The 23,903-nt window shown below is 38.5% G+C and overlaps 2 protein-coding genes across 16 annotated transcripts in view; one reads left to right on the forward strand and one right to left on the reverse strand.

Annotated features, from left to right (window-relative positions):
• Nucleotides 1-23,903, reverse strand: part of SORBS2 (sorbin and SH3 domain containing 2) — a 211,773-nt gene that overhangs the window by 37,660 nt on the left and 150,210 nt on the right. For 4 of the 15 annotated variants that reach the window (XM_019953352.2, XM_070781555.1, XM_070781554.1 and 1 more), the window contains 4 exons: nt 16,435-16,593; nt 13,603-13,659; nt 9,210-9,259; nt 5,652-5,839 (listed from right to left, as the gene is read on the reverse strand). In XM_019953352.2, the coding sequence (XP_019808911.2) occupies nt 5,652-5,839; nt 9,210-9,259; nt 13,603-13,659; nt 16,435-16,593 (454 nt within the window). Of the gene's footprint in view, nt 1-1,776; nt 3,358-5,651; nt 5,840-9,209; nt 9,260-13,602; nt 13,660-15,644; nt 15,729-16,434; nt 16,594-23,903 lie in introns of all 15 variants that reach the window. The other 11 variants (XM_070781553.1, XM_070781551.1, XM_070781552.1 and 8 more) reach the window with 7 other exon arrangements.
• The window catches only part of TLR3 (toll like receptor 3), a 373,039-nt gene that overhangs the window by 11,503 nt on the left and 337,633 nt on the right, over nt 1-23,903 (forward strand). The window lies entirely within an intron of this gene.

Below are 23,903 nucleotides of genomic sequence, written 5' to 3' on the forward strand. Positions count from 1 at the left end.
GTTGTAGGAATGAAAAAAAATATGATGATGGCAGAACTACATCGTGACCATTCTCTTCTCTCTTTCTCTCTGTGTTTAATGACCTATTGAATCTGAAGATGACATCTTAAGGTTTAAGGCTTAATAGGCCATCATCTATTTGCTTCCTTTGTGTTCAACTATCTTATTAGAAAGTGAATATTTATCCCAAGAAACCAAAGGATAAAAATTTTCTAAACAGAAAGTGTTGTATTGGTGGCCAATGACTTATGAACTGTTGCATTGTTTTTGTTTGCCTTAAAACAAAATATACACAGTTAATTGCATTATAAAGTAAAGATGCAAATATCTATCTTATGCTTTTATATGTGGAAATGTAAATGATATTGAATAACTGGAAAAGGTGGCTAATTTATGAAAACATTGCGTTATGACATGGCTCAATCAGTGAAAATTTCAAGTTGTTGACTTTGATTTTAAAAATGTAAATTTACTGTTTTTGAAGCATGTCATATGGTGTAAATGAAAACAAACCTAAATCCTAATAAGATAAGAAAATTTGTGCAATAGTTACTAACAGTTGGGTTATATATTCTGCACTCAAATTCTGAATTACATCAATTTGAATCTTGTTTCTGCTACCTACTCATTGTGTGAATTTGGTCAGATTTCTTGTCCTCTTTGTGTATTAATTTCCTCATCTGTAAAACAGGGCTTACAATAATATCTATCATCTAGGTTTATGCCGTGTTATGTAGAAAATGTGTATAAAGCACTTTGGAATGTCTGGTGCATAAAAAATTCTGTGAACAATCCAAGTTTAAGCCTGGAAAATTCATTCCAGCTTCTTAAAATTTACACAGTAAACAAATGCACTTTAAGCATTACTGAAAAGGATTGAATAAAAATATCAAAACATCCTGTGTTTCCCAGTAATGTATACCTGAAAAAATGTCCTCTGTATTTGTCCTTGTGTTCCACTTTAAGGAATCAATGAAAATGAAGTTGAGAGTCACTTTTATCCTAAATAACCTAATTCAAATGTCAGTACAGGATTGTTTTAGCAGAAATAGAAAATAAATTAAATAATGGAGAGGAAGAGAAAATGAATACATGACTGATGGAAATATGACTTTTACATATACAGCTTAAAGATATATTCACAAAAATTTTATCAGTTGTATCTTTTAAAAGAAGAAAGTTATTAAACAAGTTCTATTTATTCTCTTAATTGCCCATCAATTACTACATTACATATTTTGGTTTTGCTTCCTGAGTGTGCTAATTTTTTATCTTCTATATAGAATGTAAGCAAATTATATATTGGGCGAGTGACTAGAAAGTTAATAGAATCAAGGAAAAGATGTTAAACTAGTGATTTTGATTCATTTTACACAATGAAAAAAGAGTTAATGCAAAGTTGTCAGTTTCTTAAGGATACTGATATTCAATTATGATTTGTCTTGAAATTCTTATAAACTGGTAAAATAAGTTTAATTTGTCATTTCTATGTAACAGTTATCTCAACCCCAACATCAAGCTGCAAAACTGTTTATCCCTTTTGATTCTGAATGAGTAAATTTTTGTGATCACTTTAAGCCACACATCAAGTCCAAATATCCCATGAACAAATGAGAACTATTCGGTAAGATGTTTGTACAACAAGCATTTGCTTCCCAACACATAATGAACCCAGGTGGTCACCACTCAAGAATGATGAGACGTAGGGATGAAGCATGAGAGAACTGGAGGGTGTGTATGTGAACCACAAGGGAAAGGAAAGGAAAGTCGGTCCACCTTGGAGATGCAGTGCGCTGGCGTGGTCTTGGTGGTGGTAGCTGTTGTTGGTGTCGTCTGGGAAGGAGGCACTGTGAGGCATTCTCCCACAATCGTTCTGGTACAACGGACAATGAATAGCACCTTCTTGAGGCAGTGGGTGAAAAGGCTGGTGCGTGGGGCTCCTTTTTAGGGCTTTGAGCGATGAATTCCTTTCAGGAATATCTGGCAGCAGTTCACTGATAAGACGGTGCAATATACTGTTGTCTGGCAAACTTCCCCTTCTCTTTTCAGCCTTAATTTGGTCGCAAATGTCTTTAAGGGCAGAGTCCAGAGCCTCAAACACAGACGTCTTACATTTCGCCTTTTCCATCTGTTTTTTGGGAGTTGAACTTTTTTTCCTCCGGAAAGGCACGGGACTGACTAGAAATGCCAGTTTAGAAAGGCCAGGGTCCATTTCTTGTCTTCTGGGCTCATCAGCGTTTTCGTGTTTAGCTCTTTCGTGTTTTAACATCGTGGTAAATCGAGTGTAGGAGGCAGGGCATCTGCCTTTGCAGGAGCTGATGAGGTGCCGGTGATGCTGGTGGTGATGGTGGTGGTGGTGGTGGCTGGATCCATAAAAACTTTCAGAGGATGTGAAAGAAAAGTGATCAAAATCACTCTCGCTGCAAAAGGATGATCCTTCAATGTGAATGTAATCACTGTGGTCAGACACAACTCCGTCCTGGTCGCTATCAGAAAACTCCACGTGGGTTCTCGGTTGGTCGTCACTGGTGACTTCAATGTGGATGGGCACCAGGGCTTTAGACTTGTAGCTTCGCGGTATCTGAGAAGGGTGTCTACCTTGATTCTCTTCCTCCAGCAAAGACTCAATGGAAAACCGCCTTTGGGGACACAAACCATTCTGTTGCGGCTCTAGGGTTACAGGAGATAACATTTCATCTCCCAAATTTGGCATGGACTTTGACTTCTGAATCAACTTTTCAAATTCAGAAATGCGGGTGGGGACCATGTCCCTGGGCACCTCCTCCGTGGAGGACTGGCTCCATCCATGGAGCAGCCCTTTGTGTTGCTGTTCCTTCTCATACTGCATTATTCTCGACTTGACGGAGCAGATGACTTCAGAGTTCATCAGATCCTTGCGGTTGATGCGGTGCATTTTCTTGTACATCTTTAGGAAGCCCGGGGCGTCGTGGGCCGACCTGTGTCGGAGCCTTGATCTGCCGTTACTGCGGCCCTCCTGGATGTAGGGGGAAGCCCACGTCACGGGGCAGCTCTCCTTGGGGTCCTCCTCGCATAACAGAGAACCCATACTTTCCGACTTGGTTTTCGGGTCAGGCAAGCTGTCGCAGTCATCATTTAAAAGGTCGTCGCAACTACGGGATTTGATTTTGGGGGAGACGGTTTCTTCAGTGCTGCTCCAGACCTCTGCATTTTGCCGGGCCATCTGCCAGCCGTTTTTGAAAGTAATGGCTCTCTGCGAGTCTTGTGGGACATCTAGATGCTGTCTGTAAGTGTTACAGTAATCTAACTCGTGGGAGGGGTGGCCATTGAGCCCTGAGAAACTGCAAAGGGATGGACACGTTTGGCTATCGTCCCCACCTTTTAGTCCAAGGCAGCGTGGTGGAAAAGAGACGTTGGAGAAGTTAAAAGGCTCGTAAAGAGGACAGCATGTCAGTTAGCATCAGATAGCACAGCAAAGAGAAAGCAGTTAGTGGGGTTCAACCCAGACACTGAATGTCATACGTGTAGCTTCAACTTAGAGAAAAAAGTCTAATTCTAAAGCAATAAGCATAGCTTTGCAGACAATAGTTAACCAAACCATATATGAAAAGTAACTGGTATTGCTAAATATATTTATTTCCATTGCATACTTCATCCATCTTTATGCAAATATGGTATGTCAAAAATCTAATAGTACCTCGTAAGCCAATAGCATGACCTGGTAGTGGTTTAAAGGTTTTGTAATTAATACCAAAAATATTATAGATTTAATCATCTTAATAGGATCAGAATTTGAGTCTTATTTGATTTATAATAATACGGACATAAAGAATAACTTACACATTTACGTTTAATTGATACTCCAATAATGATATCAAAGAATTTTTCATGGGCATTATATAGAAAAAGCTATAAGACAGAATATTTTCCAGAATTTCAAAATTAAGTTCAGTTGCTGTGAACTACTACTGCTAATATTTTTCTAAGAAATAAACCAACTAGCACCTTTTTAAACAAATGAATTTACCTCTTTGATTTCTCTACCTTCTACCTCTTATTAGGCAGGTTCCCATAAGGATAACTGGATATATTATAAAACTTTGATCAGAGGTGAATGCATTTGCTTTTTTCCAGGAAAGGTCTTTTTAAAAAATCATTTGCAATATAATAATGTAGAGCTAACCCTGATGGAAATAGTACTTATGGAAATAGTCTTTTCTTTTGTGTTGCTGAGCTAATTAATGAATGACAGACAACATTAAATCTAACGGGACATGTTCTTAAAAATAAGCCTAGTGGAAGAAAATATCTCTGTTGACAGCTCCTGCCTTCCCCAAATTCTTCAAAAGTACATAAACACATTAAGTAGCCAAGTAGTATTTGGGAAGGGAAGTTAACAGCCCCCAGGATAAAAGCAAAGATCTAAAGTAATCAGAAAGAATCCTTTTAACTTTTTGGAGGGATCCAAGCATAGTAAGTCAATGGCATTTCATGACCTATTGGTTTCTTTAGGATATTTGTTTGTATAAATGAGTAGAATCTGGTAAGAGTGCTTCTGATAATTTGAGGAATGGTATATTGAAAGGGACTTCCTCCCTCTGAATGCTGGAATCTGGATCTTCCAGCAAGTACAGCTTTACTAGGTCATGGACAAGAGCTAGCACCTCCTGCCTATCCAGAGCGCAGTCATCAGAACCAAAAATCCTTTCTCACAAACCAGCTAACTCCTAGCTTTACTTTTATGTGGCAGCACTTTCAGTGCCTGCCTTTGGTATGTGTAGCTGAATCTCTGCTACTGTATGGAAACTTCATTTACAGCTCACTTTCTTCCACACTTCAAATTGCTTCTCTCTGCTGTTTCAACCCCAGAGGGCTGGAAAAGACCTTGGGTCCCAAAATCGTAGGTACCTATGGATGCTGGTTCAATCCTAGGTTTCTGTTTTGGGACTATTCTTGTTACAGCTGCAGTAATATGTAACTAAACAGAGATTTGAAGTAGTGACTGCTCCCTTTCAACACAACTCACTAAACTTCCAGAGAGGAGACAGGCCATATAGAAAAATGGCTTGTTGATAAACAAACTCCACAATAATGGACTGTTGTGAATTGAACACCATGTTACATACGGAACATGGATATTCTACTGTATGTATGAATACTGACTAAAATATAAACCAAGTGATTAAAGAAACAACTTTCATAGGTTAGACAAACTTTTGTCTAGAATTAAATAATTAAAAAAAAAACCAACCCAATTTATGTTTTAGGCAACAATGCTCTCTGTTGCTACTACTAATTTCTATTCTATAACTCTGATTCATTTTACTAGTTGTAGTAACATTAGAAAATTTTGACAGTATGCAAATGTTTGTAAATGTAATCTTTTAATAGCCTGACCATACATTTTTTGATACTTTAAATTTGTTCCAAATAACACACATGATATATTTGGAGACAACAAAAGTATTAACAGATGAGAGTCAGAGTCCTTTAAGCCATTCAGAAGGTTCATCATCCTGACTTAGTCTGTGTATAGGAAAGCTATTGTTTTGAAACTATATTTTATTAAAATACTAACCCTAACCATCTCTGGGTGGTCATCATTGGACCAGCTCTCCTAAGGTTAAAACTTGAACTAGTAAATTATTTACACGCCATTTATTGCCACTCACCTTTTGCTCTTGACGGAGAAGAAGGAGAAGAACTAATGAAGGATTTTGTCAGGGTGGTGCTTGATCCTGGGAGGTCTGCTCGGCCTGGGCTAGTGCTCCTTGCACTCGGGTCCCCCAGGCCCCTGGGCTGCCCTACCGCAGGCTCGCTCCTCCGCCTTTTCCTAAAGTCGCTGGCCATGCTTGCAGAACTGCAAGAAGGAATTGGCTTCAGTTTGGCTGGTGTTGCAGGGATTCAAATGTGAACCAGAAAGATAGTGGAAGGTGCTAGAGGTGGCCACAGAATGACTCTCACCCTTCATCCCCCAAACTGCATTTTTTGGAATTCATTACTTAATATAAAAAACTATTTATTTACAGTCACCTCTTTGAAAATTAACAGGCTCATCTGCAAAGAGTGACAGATTCATTTCTTCCTTTACTATTTGGATATCTTTTCTTTTTCTTTTTTTGTTTTGTTTGATTGCTGTGGTTAGGACTTCCTAGACTTTATTTTTCAGAACAGTTTCATGTTTATAGAAAAATTGATTGGAAAGTACAGAGAGTTCCCATGTACTCCCTTTCTCTTGCACACGGTTTCGCCTGTTATTATCATCTTTGTTAGTGTGGTATATTTCTTGCAGTTGATGAATCATATCAGTATATTATTATTCAATGTAATTAAAGCCCATAGTTTATATTAGGGTCCATGTTTTCTGTTGAACATCCTATGGGTTTGACGAATGTATGACGACATACACACATACATACATCCCTCATATAAAGTATCATATATTGTATCATATAAAGTAGTGTCATTACCATAAAAATCCCCTGGGCTCACCCCCTTCATCCCTGCCTCCCGATGACACCTGGTGGCCACTGATCTTTTTATTGTTTCTAGTTTTCCCTTTTCCAGAATGTCATGTAGTTGGAATCAAGAGTATACAATGTTTTCAGATTAGCTTCTTTCATTTAGCAGTGTGCTCTTAAGTACCTCCATGTCCTTTCATTGCTGGATAGCTCATTTCTTCATATCATTGAATAATATTCCATTATATGAATGTGCCATTGTTTATCCATTCTCCTATTGAAGGACACCTTGGTCGCTTCTGCATTTTGGCAATTATGAATAAAGCTACTGTAAAATCCATGTACAGGTTTTTGTATGAACATAAGTTTATAATCACCATTTAAAGTAAAAATTCTCCTATTAGAGTAGTATTTTGTTACTGACAATTCAGTGCCATGATTTGTACCATACATTTTTTCTCTATATAGAGGAGTTGCACCAACATGAATATATCCAGAGGAGGGATGCCGAAATGGAAGAGATGACTGGAAAGAAGGAGGAAATCTGATAAGACCAATTTCTCTTACTTCAAGCTTTCCATAAGGTTTTTCCTAATCATCTTAGCTTTAAAAATCTTACACTGCAATTCCAACATTTAATTAATGAATAACCAATAATCTGGTCATCAAATAAACTATTTAGAGTCCTTTCACTTAGTTGTATTAAAAGATGCTGATAGCCTGTAAGGGCAGATTTTTTTTTTTTTATCATGGTTCTGAGTACAGCATTGTTTAAGACAAACATTAATGAACGAATATGTACATCACATAGCATGCTGTCTGTCAAATCATTAGATACAATTCCACCACCACCAGCAGCAACAGTATAACAGGTCCTATGACCAAAGTATGCTATTTACTGACATTATTGTCTTATACAGCATGCATGCACAGTAACCTATGAGGTATTTCAGTGTTTTACAAATAAATGGAACCTACAGACTATGCATGTATAGAGGTGGAGCCAGACCTTGGAATTTGTCTGCATTCTTCCAAAGAGGATGCCCATCTTCTATTATTATCCTGTCAGGGTCCGTGTGTCTTTATTGAAGTTAGATTAGAACTCTAAAATTCAAATATTCTAGGTACATACATAATTGCACAAGACGTAAAAGGAGGGGTTTGGTGAGCTCTTTTCTTAGTGACCTTAATGCTGTTAAATGGCATGCGTGAAACCAATGTACAAAGGATCCAGTTTACCACGTTTTTCATTTATGTTGATAGAAATTTGCAGAAGGGCAAATTATTGTTGAATATTTGTTGCTGATGATATGATATGGCTGGGAGTCTGCATTTTTCAGTATTGTCACTGAATTGTGTCTGAAGTTCTGTAGTACTTTAAGGTAAGGGTGATGTTGAAGGCCTACAAACAGAACTTGCCTTGGTAGTCTCTTAGCACAGTTAGGACCTACAGGTAATTTGGGTTCAGTTATACTTTGAACTGTGGTGTTGGAGAAGACTCTTGAGAGTCCCTTGGACTGCAAGGAGATCCAACCAGTCCACTCTGAAGGAGATCAGCCCTGGGATTTCTTTGGAAGGAATGATGCTAAAGCTGAAACTCCAGTACTTTGGCCACCTCATGTGAAGAGTTGACTCATTGGAAAAGACTCTGATGCTGGGAGGGATTGGGGGCAGGAGGAGAAGGGGAAGACAGAGGATGGAATGGCTGGATGGCATCACCGACTCGATGGACGTGAGTTTGAGTGAACTCCGGGAGATGGTGATGGACAGGGAGGCCTGGTGTGCTGCGATTCATGGGGTCGCAAAGAGTCGGACACGACTGAGTGACTGAACTGAACTGATACTTTGTCCCTTGCTGACTGTGTAAACCTGGCATGCTATGAAGCCTAAGTTTCCATTTACTAGAGATAAAATGTAGATAATAGTACTTAATTCATAATTAAGGCTTGAGTATATTTTATGTACTTAGAATGCCTGGTATATGGTAAGTTCTCATTTATCAGTTGTAACAGTATTTCTAGGCCTTCCCTGGTGGCTCAGTGGTAAAGAACATGCCTGACAATGCAGTAGACACAGGAGATGTGGGTTCGATCTTTGGGTTGGAAAGATCCCCTGGAGAAGGAAATGGCAACTTGCTCCAGTATTCTTGCCTGGGAAATCCCATGGACAAAGGATCCTGGTAGGCTACAGTCCATGGAGTTGCACACAATGACTCCATGGTATTTTGAAATGTGTGGTCAGAGTATAATGAACAAATATATGCAGAACATAATTTATAAAATTGTTTATCATTTACTACAGTTTTAAAAAATGTATCCTCATCATATCATCTAACAGTATGGAAAATTAGATGTTTATAATCCTTATCTAAGGAGAAGACAACTGAGTATGGAGGAGACAGGAAAGGCAAGAGTTTCTCGGCCTGTAAAGTGACCTAGAATTATTTCACTTAAACTTTATACATTCTTGAATATTTCCTCATATAAAATGATGCAGAAACAAGTTAAAACAATTTCATGAATTATGGTGCTTAAAATAAAGGATAAAAAATTTATCATTACTATTTCACTGAAAAAGAAACTACTGGCATAAAATATTTTGGTTGCATAATGTAAGGAGATTTAAAAAATTTTTCATTTGGAGAATAACTGCTCTACAATGTTATGTTGGTTTCTGCTGTACAACAATGTGAATCAGCTCCAAGTACACACATATGTCCTCCCTTTTGAGCCTCCCTCCCCACCTCACCGCCTGTAAAGAGATTCTTACCTAGTGGGTCTTTCCAGGCTTCTGTCTATAGAGGATTGATACAATGAGGCCTGTTAAGACAGAAGGGTAGTTAACATGAAAATTTTTACCTTGGCAAAATTTTGTGTATCCCTGGACATTAAGTTAGGTATTCTAAAAAGAATATTGTCAAAATTGACATTAAAAATACCAATTATGGGCATTAAGTTGTTTTCCCAAAAAGAAGTCATGAAGCCTAATTTCTACTTTCCTCTTATCTACTTTTTCATCTGATATACAATTTGAGGGGAGTTGGTTCCAGGAGCTCCCCAAGGATACCAAAAATCTGAAGATCTCAAGTCCCTTATGTTCAACGGTGTACTATTTGCATATAACTTACCCACATATTTTGTATACTTTAAATCATCTCTAGATTACTTATAATACCTAATGCAATGTAAATGCTATAGAAATAGCTGCTAGCATGGCAAATTCAAGTTTCGCTTTTTGGATATTTCTGGATTTTTTTTTTTTTTTTTTGTGGGGAAAATATATTTGTCCCTAAGTTGGTTGAATCCATGAATGTGGAACCTACAGATATGGAGGGCCAACTGTACTTTTCTCTGTGTAACTAAAAATATTCATAAATCAAACATTGCCTAGGGTGAGAAAAAGAAAAATTACCCCTTCATGTAGAAACAGACTATAAATAGAAATTTCTCACATAAAGAAATGGTTTGATGTTTAAAGAAGTATTTGTAGCCATCATTCAATCCTTATAAAGCATAAATCTTTATACGTTTTTGTCATATTGCCAGGTGTAATTTTTATGTAGACATACAATTTAAGCAGGACTTCTTTCGTCTGTCAACATAAACATGACTTTTTAAATAAAAAAACCACAGAATTTGGTTTGAAATTAAACTACCTGGCCCTTGAATCAGGTACAGATTTGTATCTTTGCAATTATTTACATTCAGGGTTAGGTTAAAATAGAATATTTAATGAATCAAAGTATAAACTTTTCTTTAAAAGTGGACTTTTAATCTTTTAGTCAGAAAAGCAGCTTTCAGTTGTCCATGGATATAGAACAAAGAAAAATAGATACTATAAATTTGATAAATAATTCCAAATGCTTATTGTACACACCATTTTCATACTCCTTCATTCTGAACAATACAATGAAATATATATTAACAATTTTTTGTTAGATATGGATTTGAGAGGTAAGTAGTTGTGGTATGATGTATGATGTCTAGGATGTCTAGGAAAATGCATACCAAGTATGTGTGTATATATATACTCACAAGCCCCATTACACACAACTTTAAAATATCTTCTATTAACTATTATTTTCATTTATACTGAACGAGAATGGAATTGCCCCCAAACAAACAAAGCATCCCTATGCAAGAGAATACTACTCCCTCTTTTTAGACGGAGAAAAAGCATATATAAAATACTTAGATTCTGAGGTTCTCAACAAATAAAAAGATAGAAAAAAAAATTGGTCTGCTAACCGGGTAAGTTTAATGACTGTTTTAACTTGCTACTGTAAATTGGATATTGGCAGGGTGGAAAGATAAATACAAATAAGAAGGATGGAAAACAAGTAAATAAATAAAACCAGATAATTATATTCTGATTTATAAATATTAGTTCTTCATGTTTGCAGAAGAGCAGCACCAAAGAGCCTCAGAACATCTGTGTGGTTCACAGCTTTCATGGGACACCCAACCACAGTGCCCAGTTGGTCAAAAAAAGTGTCCATGTGTGGACACTCTTAGAATACCCTTAAAGTGATCAGAAACTTTGAATCACTAGCTTGAGATGAGCCTAAACAGTATTGTAATATGAAATAAAATATAGTGTAAGAAGCGAAGACTCCATGCTGTTAAATTGTGTTTTAGACTTATGCTAAGAGGCTAAAATTATTCCTCCATGTGCTGGTTTCCACAAGGTAAAATAAACTGAAACCAGTATTGTGATGTATGCTCAAAGGAAATGGTTCAGTATTAAATTATAAGGAAGCAATAAGAAGTTTAGATAGATGACTAAGAGAAAACTTTGTATATGATTGGTACTCATTCTGAAATGGAAATTGTCTTCAGAGAGGAGGTACCTGTTTTATCTATTATAATGTACTGAGTATTTACATTTTACCATTATTTTAATACACCCAAATGAAGGGCATTTAATAAAGTACAGACATTGAGTCTAAGTGATCATGTGGTTAAACTTTGCTTAAAAATCCTTACTTGTTTCTTATTAATGTCAGTTTCTCACTTATACTTATGGATTAAAAATGTGTTATTCGTGGCATATACTAGGCACTGAATAAAAAATGGTAGCTAGGTTGATGTTCAATCAATTACAAATTTTACCAGAAATGTTTTACATGAGGTTATTAGAGACAGAATTCAGTACCTTATCAGAGTATTTTTTAACACTGAAAAACCATGATGTGAAATTAATAATATAGTTAATATGCTATCAGAACAAATAACACCCTCTTCTCAGTCCCAAAGAGAAGATGAAAATCAGTTTAAATATCCAAGTGCGTCTATATGTGATATTTTCATCACTATCATTAACATTACAGAATGCATAAATTAATTTTCTACTATTTTTACACCAAGTATTATTATGTAATATTAATTATAGAAATGTATTTTACAGAAATCTATAATTATTAAGGAATAGTATAACTTGTATAATAGTATAAACAAATAAAACAAATAATTTGTATCTAAAAGGTTTTAGTTCTTAGTACATCTCTTGGAAGTGCTAAGAAGTATGGTATAAAGGAAGTTTAGGAGATGTTTTCTATCTTTAATTTGCCATCATATTATCATCTAGTTTTGAATGTATTTCTTAAAATAGTTGGACTCTACCTTTCTTGACTGAAAAATGAGTGGGTTAGACATGGTGATCTCTGAATTCCATCTCAGTTCTCAATGAACTGTCTTAATAATATCCTGGAAATATTTGGCCAGGATATCTAAGAGAAATATGTGACCTTATCGAATTCTGAAGTAAATCCTTTGTTTGTATGTTGAAATGATACTCTTTCTTCAGATTCTATATAACTTTTTATTTAATATATAAATATTTATACACTTCTCTGTTTTAACATACACTCTGATGCATACCTCAGGGAGAGTCATTGGAATTGCAGATTGCTCTAAATAGTTGGGTATCTTCTCCTGCAACTGTGCCTGCAATTCCAGTTATCACCATCATGTGTCAGTAGTACATCCCACAGGAGGTCTCCTACTAGTTTTATTTTCTAATTGAATATATTTAATTGAATTAAGACTTTTTGATGAAAATATTGTTTCTTTAATTTATTTAGGATCACAGAGAAACTACTATGTAAAAACTACTGCAAAAGCCAGTTCATTCACTTTGCTCTCATCCAGCTGCGACTGTAAATTCCCACGGGAGGTTTTTTGTTTCTTATTAGCTAATGTTTAAACCACCATCACTTTTGTTTATGTCTATTAATGAGTCCTAAATCTACTTTCCAAAATAATTTCATTCTTCTTTGCAAAAAAGAAGCTTTTGGCTCTGTATAATTTCTTATACTCTTTTTGACTAATTCAAATAATACTTTACATTGCCAGGCATAATATTTTTTTATGTATCAGATTGTCATGAACATCATATACAGAGATGGAAAATACATTTCATCTCATGTGCCAGTGGTAATCTAATCTATTATAGTGGCTTCCTGGATCATAGCATTGAGAAGGATCCGTAATGTCTGCCAAGGGCGTAGTAATGTTTGCCTAGGAAGTCGTAACACGTGTGCCAATTATTTGTCAGTCCTATTCTTGATTTTATCTGATGTTAAAATCTAGAAATTGTATCTGTGAAAAAGAAAGAATTGAAATAAATTTTAGGAATATATGAGACATAACAAATCTGATTATGGGACTTCCCCAGTGGTCCAGTGGTTAAGATTACATGTTTCCACCATAGGGGATGTGATTTTGATCCCTGATTAGGGAATTTCCTTGTGCCACATAGTATGGCAACCAAAAAAAAAAATCTGATCATCTAAGAGTCTAAACTGTCATTCTGTACCTCCAAGCATGATGATAAAATGGCTCTGAGGAGATTTCCGGCAGTATTTTATTCAGTATAATCAGATATAAGCAATAATGCTTTTTGATTATCACACTCAGATACCAGGATGCATTGAATAGTTCACCTGAAAGTAGCGATTGGCATGATTGTTCACCTAAAGAGCCAACAACTGTGATGTAATTAATGTCCAAGCAGTGATACTGGATACAACACAATGGTGCAAAGATAGATTTTAAAAAACAGGTTATAGATACTTTAGTGACTTGTAAAACATGAATGTTCAGAATCACAGTAACAGCGCCCAAGAAAGAAATCTGAAAAAGAAAGTAATTTGTTTTTTTACCTCATTGGAAACACGAGGAGAATGATCTTGAACATAGTCCAGAGCCTTTTTGGGAGGCTGGGTGTAGATGCACCACATAAGCAGAAGTGTAGAGATGGAATGGAGGAGAATCAATGGCAGCAAGGAATGACCATGTGGGAAAGGTGACAACCGTTAGAGCCTGGCCGACAGCATCAGATACACACAAAAGAGCGACACGAACGGAGCAAAACGGCGAGGCGGGGGCCGGGGGCCCAGGAGGAGGAGTGCAATGCTCGCAAATATTTTCAAGCACTGGGCAAAATCACGAGTGATTTGATTAGTATAAACTCATTTCATCAAACCAAAATTAGCACTCCTAGTCTCTAGCCGCAGAGGAATGCAAGGTACATTAAAGAAACACCGAAGGAGCAGGTGGATAGCATGCTGGTGAGTTTCCACGTGTAGCTGAAAATGATTGTAGAAAAATGGTGACAATTTAGGCTCAGAACAGAAATTGGTTCTATCCCCTGTGAACTGTCTATAATCAACAGTAATGACAACACATTTAAATTAAAGCTGGGAAATTTTTTTTCTCTAAAGTGAAATGCATTTATGTGAGTTTTTGCTGTTTTAGTCACTATGTTGTGTCCTAATCTTTTGTGATCCCATGGACTGCAGCCCACCAGGTTCCTCTGTCCATGGAATTTCCCAGGCAAGAATACTGGAGTGGGTCACCATTTCCTTCTCCAGGGGATCTTCCCAACTCAGGGATCGAACCCAGGTCTCCTGCATTGGCAGGTGGATTCTTTTACCACTGAGCCACCTGGGAAGCCCAATTTATGTGAATACTTAGATACAAATTAGGGAAAATATTCTTCCTATTACTTATAGAAATTCTAAAAAATATTTGGTTTATATTCATTTACAGTCACTTTTGATCCAGTTCAATAAGATATAATGAGTCTAATCAAGTCTCCTTTGCATTTTAATGGATAAAAGGAACTAACCACTATAACCACCTAGTATATAATACACGGTCAGTATATGAGTGTATAAATCAGTGCATGATATGATAAAAGAAAGATTTACTAAAACTTCTGTGCAGTGCATTCAGTATGTTCTTCAGGCATGTAAAATTCAGAAACACCAATGAAAGTATAAAAACTGTGTAGTTGACAGACATCAAATGCACGGCTATTGGCATCTGCACTTCCCCAATAAAATTTGAGTTGATAGAGGAAATTGTTATTTGAAGCTTGGGTCAACTCTTTATCCCAGACTAAGCAATTCTTATTGGTGGGGTTTTGGGGACTAGAGATGTTGTGATTTTCAGTAGCAGGAGGGGAAATCAAGGTCCACAGGGTTTCCTTGTTTTTCCCTTTCTTTTCATGCTAAGACCAAATGAGATATTTTATGGTGGTGATATTCTAGCAGTATATTATAGTAGGGATTTCCCAGGATGTTTGTTTTTTGTTTGTTTTTTGATAGGTCTGGGATTAACTTCTGACTCTGCCAGTTGCTATCTTGGGCAAATTAATTAACCCTCTGGCCTCTGGCTTTTTCTTACTGGAGGGATGCTGTGAGGTCTCTCTGAGATCACACAGAACAGGCCCTCTGCAGGTGCTTGGTGATTCCAAAGCAAACAGAAGCTATCATCATAGTAATTTTTATTATCGTAAATTTCACGGGATGCTCTTCTGATTGAATTAGACCTAAATGGACTGTAAACAAATACAAATCTTCTATCAAGAATTGTCTGACTATGGGAAGACAGATACTGGTTCAACATTTTGAATTTGCAATTCGATATAAAGTAATCCTAATGTATGATTTGGTGGGGGAAAAAAAGAACTATATAGGCAGTGTCTGAACATGTTTAACCATTTGGTAGAGAAGTAAGTGTGAGCTAAGCTGTACCAAATTTGTGTATATAGAATATACTTTTTTCAGTGGTTTTTGGTGTCTATAGAATTCAGCTCTTATTCTCTAAATGACACCTATCTCTTCTGATAACAATTATGTTTTAAAAATCAAACAACATTCTCCTAATTGTTTTATATTAACAGTCTAGCCTCACTTACCGGGCGTCCAAACTCCAGTTCTGAAAAGAATTTATACCAGGGCTCATTTTCTAAATCTATGTCATCTGGATTTATGCGATCAGTCTGGAGCAGATGTGAAGGAAAAGGGAAGGAAAAGTCACACTGAGCTAAGTGAGGGCAACGCTGTGAGGCATGAAAAACACACACGTTCGCACATAAACATGCATCAACTTTCATCCAACAAATCTCAGCCAGAGAGAACAGAGGAGGTAAAGTAAAATGAGTCACTTTAGGATATGAAGGTTTAGCTTCGAGGGCGTCACTTAGGCCCTCGTTGTTTTCTCTGCCATCATTTCTGGTTTTCTCCTTAGCTGGACGCATAAACTATGACAGACTCTCTGTGACAGTGAGGTTGAGCACTGATAGCCCAGCAAGGTATTAAAACAGGCTCAACTCCGTCCCCAGGTAGCTCTTCTGGGCGAGTGCCTCCATCGCCCCTGCCCTCAGGGGTGCCAGTGAGTGAGCCTGCCTTCTGCTCACAGCTGACTTGGGTGCAGGCACTTGGAGAGCCTCGGGGAGGGAAGCGGGGGGCGGGGGGGGGGGTACGTGGGAAGAGATACAATGTCGGGGGAGGAGTGAGCAGTGCTGGGAGATTGTTAGCGGCCCTGGACATGAGGAACCCGGAAGTCTCAGTGGGAGAGAAAAGGGCAGCAAGGTGGGGGGTGACGGTGAGTAGCCAGCCTCTGATTATCTTCTCAGCTTCTGGGGAACAAGGGCTACACCTGAACTTCCCGACGGACGGCGTGAGTTAAAGAAGGAAGGAGCTCACCCGGATGGGGGAGAGAGCCGGGGCGCACGGGCTTGGTGCGGGGATACTGGTCCTGGGCGGAGGGGAGGGGCTACCAGTTACTTCTCCGCAGGGTGACATAGAAATAGGCTTCCGGCCAGGGTCCCTTGGAACAGGTGTCGGAGTGGTTGGGAGAGGGGGCTGCAAGAAAAAGGGGTGAAGGACAAACTGATTCATTAGATAGAGGTTCTTGGTGGGAGCCAACAGGACGCCAGCTAGCAGTGCGTCGTGCCCTGCCTTAAGTCAGGCAGAAGAAAACGTTCCAGGAAAGTAAATGCCCCAGGGGCCCCCAGATAATTTAGGACTGATCCAGAACACTGAAGACAGTGTGGAGAGCCTTCACAAAGCGAAGAAAGGTCACGTTTTATGATACCCCAAGTATCACCTACCTGTCCACCTTGAGCTAGAGACATGGATGTGGGTGGGGAGGGGTTTTTCATATGGTCAGTCAAGGGTTGGGGAAGAGAGAAAATCCAACCCTGGTTAACATTCTAGAGAAAAACTGAAAAAAAAATTTTTTTATAGTTGACTTTCACCTCTCCAGTGGTTTCTGAATGTCATATTTAAGGCACAAAAACTAGGACTGTTAAATATAAGCAGGTTCAGAAAATATATACAATTGCTTTGATAACAGAAAAAAAAAAAAAAAAAGAGCATTTACTTTACCCAGCAATATCCTTAATGCTTTTAAATAATACATGCCTGACCAGACTGATTCAGGCTGCTGATTTTACATTCAAAAGGGATGCTTAAAGTACTACGTGTGGGTTATGACTTTTATGAGAATTCACTGTTTAGCGGCTAAGTTGTGTCTGGCTCTTTTGTGACGCCATGGACCGTAATCGGCCAGGATCCTCTCTGTCTGTGGGATTTTCCAGGCAACAGTGCTGGAGTGGGTTGGCATTTCCTGCTCCATTACATGACACTAATTAAATGTGGAGCAGCTGGATGATAGTATTTTAAGTCGGGAGAAAAAAAAGCTCCTGTTTTCTAAAAGCCATTCACCTGGGCCAGGAGAGGACATAGTCCAAGAGGTCTGTGATGTGCTCACGGCCTCAAAGTGGATCCTTATATTCTCTTCCAATCCCTAAAGCTCTCAAGGACCCGCACTGAGTAACTGCACGTCAGCTCCAGAAGAAGTGCTCTACAACCTCTGAGGTACGCCATATTCGAACAGAAGCCAATGTTGGAGCCTCGCTTGTCCAAGTGTTTTGTTGGCCTGTTGCATTCCCAGTAGTTTTGTTAATAACACACGGTCTGTATTTAATAATCAATTATATCCAAAGTCTTTTAACAGATGTGCTTTTTATTTCAGTATTTTCTGAGATTGTGATAGTAGTTACAGGCAGTGATAGAAAAAGTCTGAGACATCATAACAGAAGAGTGAAATGGCCTACAATACCCAAAATATGTGATGAACAAAGTGATAAAGACCATGTAGTAACCTTGTAACACATTTACGATGGGGTGCTAAGTGAGTCAAAACACACTATGATACTAGTTATGGCAGTGTCACAAAGCTTGTGCCTGGACAAACACAGTGCTGAGACTTCTTTCTTTTCAAATATTGTTATCCTTTACTATTATAACATTATGGAAAACACTGTATGATTACTATGAAAAATGCTGCAGATATCTTGAGATGTATTCTCCTTTTAGTAAGCATTATGTTTGGTTTACATTTCAGAAGTAATGAAATGGACAGAAAATATTCTGGTAACTAATTTACCATTTCCTTAATTAAAAAACCTGTTTCAATTTATTTCTGAGTCGATAGTGCAAAAGTAGTCATTGAGATTTTGATTGTACTAAAATATTATTTTTCTCCAATTATCATTTAGATTATAGCTGCAGCATGTAGGCATGTTGTGGAATAGTTTGACTGGAGCTGATTTTTAGGGTAAATGATATTAGAATTTTCCAGTAATTTTGTTCTGTGTGTAAGAGGCCCAGTACTGGTTCCAGAGGAGAATAATCTTTAACTTTTTCAAATCTCGCTGTTTCTCATGCTACACCTTTAATAATATTGTTAATTCTTGATTTTATAATCTCTGTTTTCATGTACGATACTTTATTTTTGTTAAGGGGAGACAGAAGCTTCTCTTAAGAGAAAACATTTGTTTAAAAAACGTTTTGAACAGTAGAGGGCAGCAAATTTACCAAACAAATAAGTATATTTTCCAGTGGTTACAACTTCACTCTGATTTCCACCTTAAAAGTATATATATACAGCAAACAAATATACTAGGTTCTGACTTATAGAAATCTATTTCAATGATAGACTAGGGAAAAGGGAGAATACTATCTACCATCCCGCATCCCACCTTAGAGCACCAACTTCCCATGACATAATTTTGTAGAATAAAACTTCAGTTTACTGTTTCAATGGGCACATGCTAATAGAAATTAGAAGAGAACCTCGCCCCCCTGTCCACCGCCCGCCGAACAATGATCATTAGCAGTTATCCCTAACTTTGGGACGTAATGAAAGGCACAGGCTTGAGCAGAGCCTGCCAGGTAAAGAAATGCTAAGTGGCAGAACTGGAATTTTCTCTTTGCTGAGGTTGACCTTTTGAATCAGGCAAGAATTAAATGTATTATGTAGCAACCTAGAGTCACCCTAAGGCACACAGGGGCCTCATGGAAGTCAGTGATACACATTCGGATGGTCAGCCCACAGACAGACAGACATACTCATGATCCCACAAAACAACACTTTCCATGAGTGAATCAAGTGTTTTCAATTGTTCAACACAAATGTTAACACTCAGAACTATTTAGGAAGCACAACCATGCTCATACAAGACAACAGAAGAGCCGCAATACTGCTGCACCTCTTTCTACCCTCCTTGGGTCTCGTCTCATTGTGAAAAACGCAGCACACCTGTGCTCACAGTGAACGCTGGGTCAACAGCGCATGAGGAAGGTGTGTAAGAAAACTGAAAACTATGCATCACATACGATTCTTATTTAAAGGTAACCTATTTTTCAAGGTTTGTTTTCTACAGTTGCATTGTGCTGCTTTTCAGATTATAAAAATTCTCCTGTTCTCAGTATTCTTATTGCAGGCATGGGGTTTCTATTTGCAGTTCTGAACAAAAAGAAATTGCCACTGTCATTTGGTTCTTTATAACTTAGGCTCATTAGATTTTTAAGCTTTAATGATATTGGCTACTATGTTTTATATTTACTGAGATTCCACAGTAAATGCTCTACACATTGTTAGGACAATTTTTTATGATTTAAACCAACAGATGAAACTCTCAATTTTTATAGCTTAAGCTTCTAGTGACAATCTTCACTGCTAAAGAAGTTTAATTTCACTGAGGATTTACATTGCATTTCAACTCTGCACTGTATTTTCAGTGATTGTTTGCTCACATTATCATGTGTGGGTTTAGTTACCGTAGAGAAAGATTACATCTCCACGTTATTTTCTATTTTCAAGCATACAGGTGTTCTGCTGCTGCTGCTGCTAAGTCACTTCAGTCGTGTCCGACTCTATGTGACCCCATAGACGGCAGCCCACCAGGCTCCGCCATCCCTGGGATTCTCCAGGCAAGAACACTGGAGTGGGTTGCCATTTCCTTCTCCAATACATGAAAGTGAAAAGTGACAGTGAAGTCGCTCAGTCTCGACTCCACGGACTGCAGCCTCCCAGGCTCCTCCGTCCATGGGATTTTCCAGGCAAGAGTACTGGAGTGGGAAAGGTGTTCTAAACCAGTGCTTAATTGAATTTAACGTGGTTCACCTGTAAATATATCCAAGCCAGAGAGGATGTAGAATTTTTATCAATATAATCCCAGGAGAGAGTTTATATAATTGTCTCGTGGAATAAACTGTGGTTCAAGTCAGTTTAAGATAAATTCTTGGTGACTGCAGAGTACTTTTCTAGATCAAACATTAGGGCCATTTAATCGTCATTCCTGAATTTATAGTCAGTTGAGAATACAGGCACTTCCAAAAAACTGTATTCATTTTTACTTTCCTATTAAAGAATATGAATATACATTCCATTGATTTCTAAGGAAGAGGAGGATCCCTTTGGCCAGGGTCTGGGAGAGGACTTCTGTTCAGATAGCACTGTCTCCTCTCCCCACTTCATGTGCCAGGGAATCAGGAAACCACAGTTACTAACAGCAGTGTGTGGGACCCCTCGTGTGTGCTTTGATGGAGACCGGGGGTGCCTTTCGTCCCTAGAATCATACAGACTTCACAGATAAGCAACAGAACAAGGATTCCATCCCACCAACTTGACCACTAACTCCAAGGGTAAAACCTATCCCCATTCCCTTATTATTAATTCAATGTGTGTTCACTGAGCACCTACCCTGTGCCAGGCATTGCTCTAGGTGCTAGGAATTCAACTGGTGCACCAGATATGGTCTATGCCTTCAAGGAGCTTAAAGTCTAATGAGGGACACAGACAAGTGAACAGGCTGTTACAATTCAGGGTGGTGAGGGGCAGTGCAGCGTGCTTTAGGAGGGCTCCTCACAGCAGGGGAAGCAGGCATCTGGTGTCTAGAAGTTAGGGTGGTGCCCTGGGCGAAGTGAGCCAGGCTGAGCAGGAGATATGGGACTTTCCACGGGAGGAAAGAGGTGGCAGAGAGAGCATTCCTGGCCAAGGGGCAGCTGGACAGAGGTTCAGGGAGGAGGCATGCAGAGCTCTCTGTAGAGCTGCAATGTGGTGAGACAGGAAGGGCAGGGAGATACTCGGGGCTGCAGAGGTCAGCGGGGCCAGACTACGAGGTTTTTTGTGTATTATGTTAAGGAACTTGGCTTTGCTCTAAGGACCCTTGAGAGCCAGGAGAAAGTTTTGAGCAAGAGGCTTTCTAGGGTTGTCATAGCTATGGTGTGGAGACGAGATTGGAGAATTAGGGAAATGAGTTAGTGGCTGACATTGTAATCCAGATGTGGACAGTGGTGGGCCAGATGGACAGAGAAGGGCAGTGGCGCTTCTTCCAGAAGGCAGGACTTTGAGATGGTTGGGGAGAGGGGAATCCAAGATGACAATTTGGGAAGACTGGGCAGATGATGGCGTCATCTTGGAATTCAAAAGAGAAGCAAAGAGTACCCTAGCTGTGGTGTATACTTTACAGAAATTAAAGATGAAAAGAGCAAAGGAATGCTCACAAACTGTCTTGGATTAGACGTGAGAGTGCTAAACCTCACAGCTTACCTGCTGTCCATTTGCTGTCCCATCCCTCTTATTTAGCAAACCTGCTCCCTATCCTCTCTCTCGTGTGTCTAAGACAGTCTCAAATCTTCTGTAAACTCTATCAAAATATCAAGACATAGCCAATCTCTGCAATCATGCCCTATGGCACCACTGCCCCCCCCCACTTTTTTCCCTGGTTTAGAGAGGCAATTGGAATGGATTCAGGGTTGATGAAAAGAAGAAGATACTAGACTAGCTGAGCCCTATAATAAAAAGCCTGGCCAAAATGATACAGATGACTGGCTGAGATCATCTTGCATAAGGCTGGCCCTCAGCAAAATTGTTTAGGAGGCATAAACATTTTGGTTCTTTCTGTTTCTTCATGAGATATCCATTCTCACTTTTGCCCAAGTTTCTAGGTTCCTTTCACTGCCCTTTTCCTGTGGCAGCAGAGAGCTATCAATATCCGAATCTTCAACCACACCTGCCCTCCAGATCTTTCCATTCCTTTTAGAACTAGTTCAGTATACTGGGTGTATTGGTTTTGTGTCTTAACTACAATACTCAGGGCCCAGGTTGCTGGTCAAATAAATCCAGGACACGAATTTATTATAAATGAACAAATTAACTTATACTATAAAATAGTTAATCAAATCATCTAATTAAGGTGATAATGACTACTAGCTAAATGTGTTTGCAGTTTAGCATTGTGCAGGTGATGAAATGCACCAGGTGTGAGTCTGTGGGCTCAGCTCCCAGGTGCAGTGCTAACCAGCCACGGGAAGCTGGGAAAGGTTGCTTAACAAGTGTTCAGTCTCTCTACCTGTAAAATGGGAATTCCATACATTTACTTCATACAATTGTTGGGATCATTATATGGTAATAAGGCATGAATTACAAGGCCTGACATCTTAAGTAAGTGCTCAGTAAGGAGCTACAACTATTGCTACTGCTTTTGTCATTGCTGTTTTTAAACTTGGAGTCTTCAAGGCATTAACCCAAAGACATGACTAAAGGGACATTTCATTCACAATGACAGGGCCTGTGAATAAGCTATTGAGGGGGGCAAATTCATTCTGCGTGTCTCCGTTTTAACCACACTGGAGATGGTCTACTTCTTACAAATGTGGGTCTACTCTGCATATTGGTTAAACAGACTCCAGGTTCCTTGAGGTAAAGACTATGTCTTGCTCATTGCCATGTCCCCTGCACCTAATCCAATGTCTGGCACATAGGTGGTGCTTCATAAATTTTGTTGCATGAGTAAATACTAGAAATATCCTGATGGACAGCTTCCAAAATCAATCCTGTTTCCTGACACCAAAGCTGCAAAAGCATTCCGGGACAGTAACAACCCCCATCATCCTAAGGGTCTCAGACATTGTTAGAATGATCATTAATGTTTTGGTAACTACATTTAAATCTGAGGCTCATATTGCATGATGATTTTGATCTTTTCCATTTTATGCAATGGTGAATTCATGGTCTCATCCTAAAAATTTCAAAGACCATGATATTAGTTCTCATCCTAAAAATTTCAAAGATCATGATATTATATCATATAACTTAGTGAATGAGTTATATGTTTGCAGTGGAACCTGCAATTCAGTGGTGTTCATTTTTTTTTTTTTCTTTCAGTTTTTCTGGTAAAGTCCTGTTACTCTAAAAGATACAAGTTAATTTGAAGAAAAGCAAAGAAGGTTTAGAAAAATATCCTGTATGAATTATGTGATTATAAGGTTCTGGAACATGTTTCTCAAGAATATAAGCATAAATACAGGGTTTGAAAACTAAATCAAGGACACTCATCTTGGGTGTGGTGCGCAACGGTTTCTAATCAAATTTCAGGGCTGACCTTATATATAATGATGTGGCTTCCTGGGTACTCTTAAAGACACTAACAAAGAAAACTCTCTATTTTCTGTTCACTGACACCTAACATTCTTTCAAGACAAGGACAAGAGTAAACTGCACAATTGTTTCTCTAGAAGCAGGTTTTGATAGAAATGACGCAGAGGAATTTCATAATTTCAAAGAGATCCTGAAGGCATTGGTCGAGGAGGGAAAGCAGAGGACTCAGAAAGGAGGATTAGGGGAATTAAGAGGGCCAAGGAAGAGCCTGTTTGTTAAACTGCACTTTGAGGAGACATGCGGTTATTTTCAACTTTATAGATCTTTTCCTTTGCAGATAATTAAAACATATAATTGGAAAAAATGCTGCAAAGTTAAATATAATCTTGATCCATTAGATTGACAATCAGTCAGGAGACTTGAGGCTTGGTAACCTGAGAGA

The sequence above is a fragment of the Bos indicus genome, chromosome 27, assembly GCF_029378745.1.
Source record: "Bos indicus isolate NIAB-ARS_2022 breed Sahiwal x Tharparkar chromosome 27, NIAB-ARS_B.indTharparkar_mat_pri_1.0, whole genome shotgun sequence".
NCBI classification, from domain to species: domain Eukaryota; kingdom Metazoa; phylum Chordata; class Mammalia; order Artiodactyla; family Bovidae; genus Bos; species Bos indicus.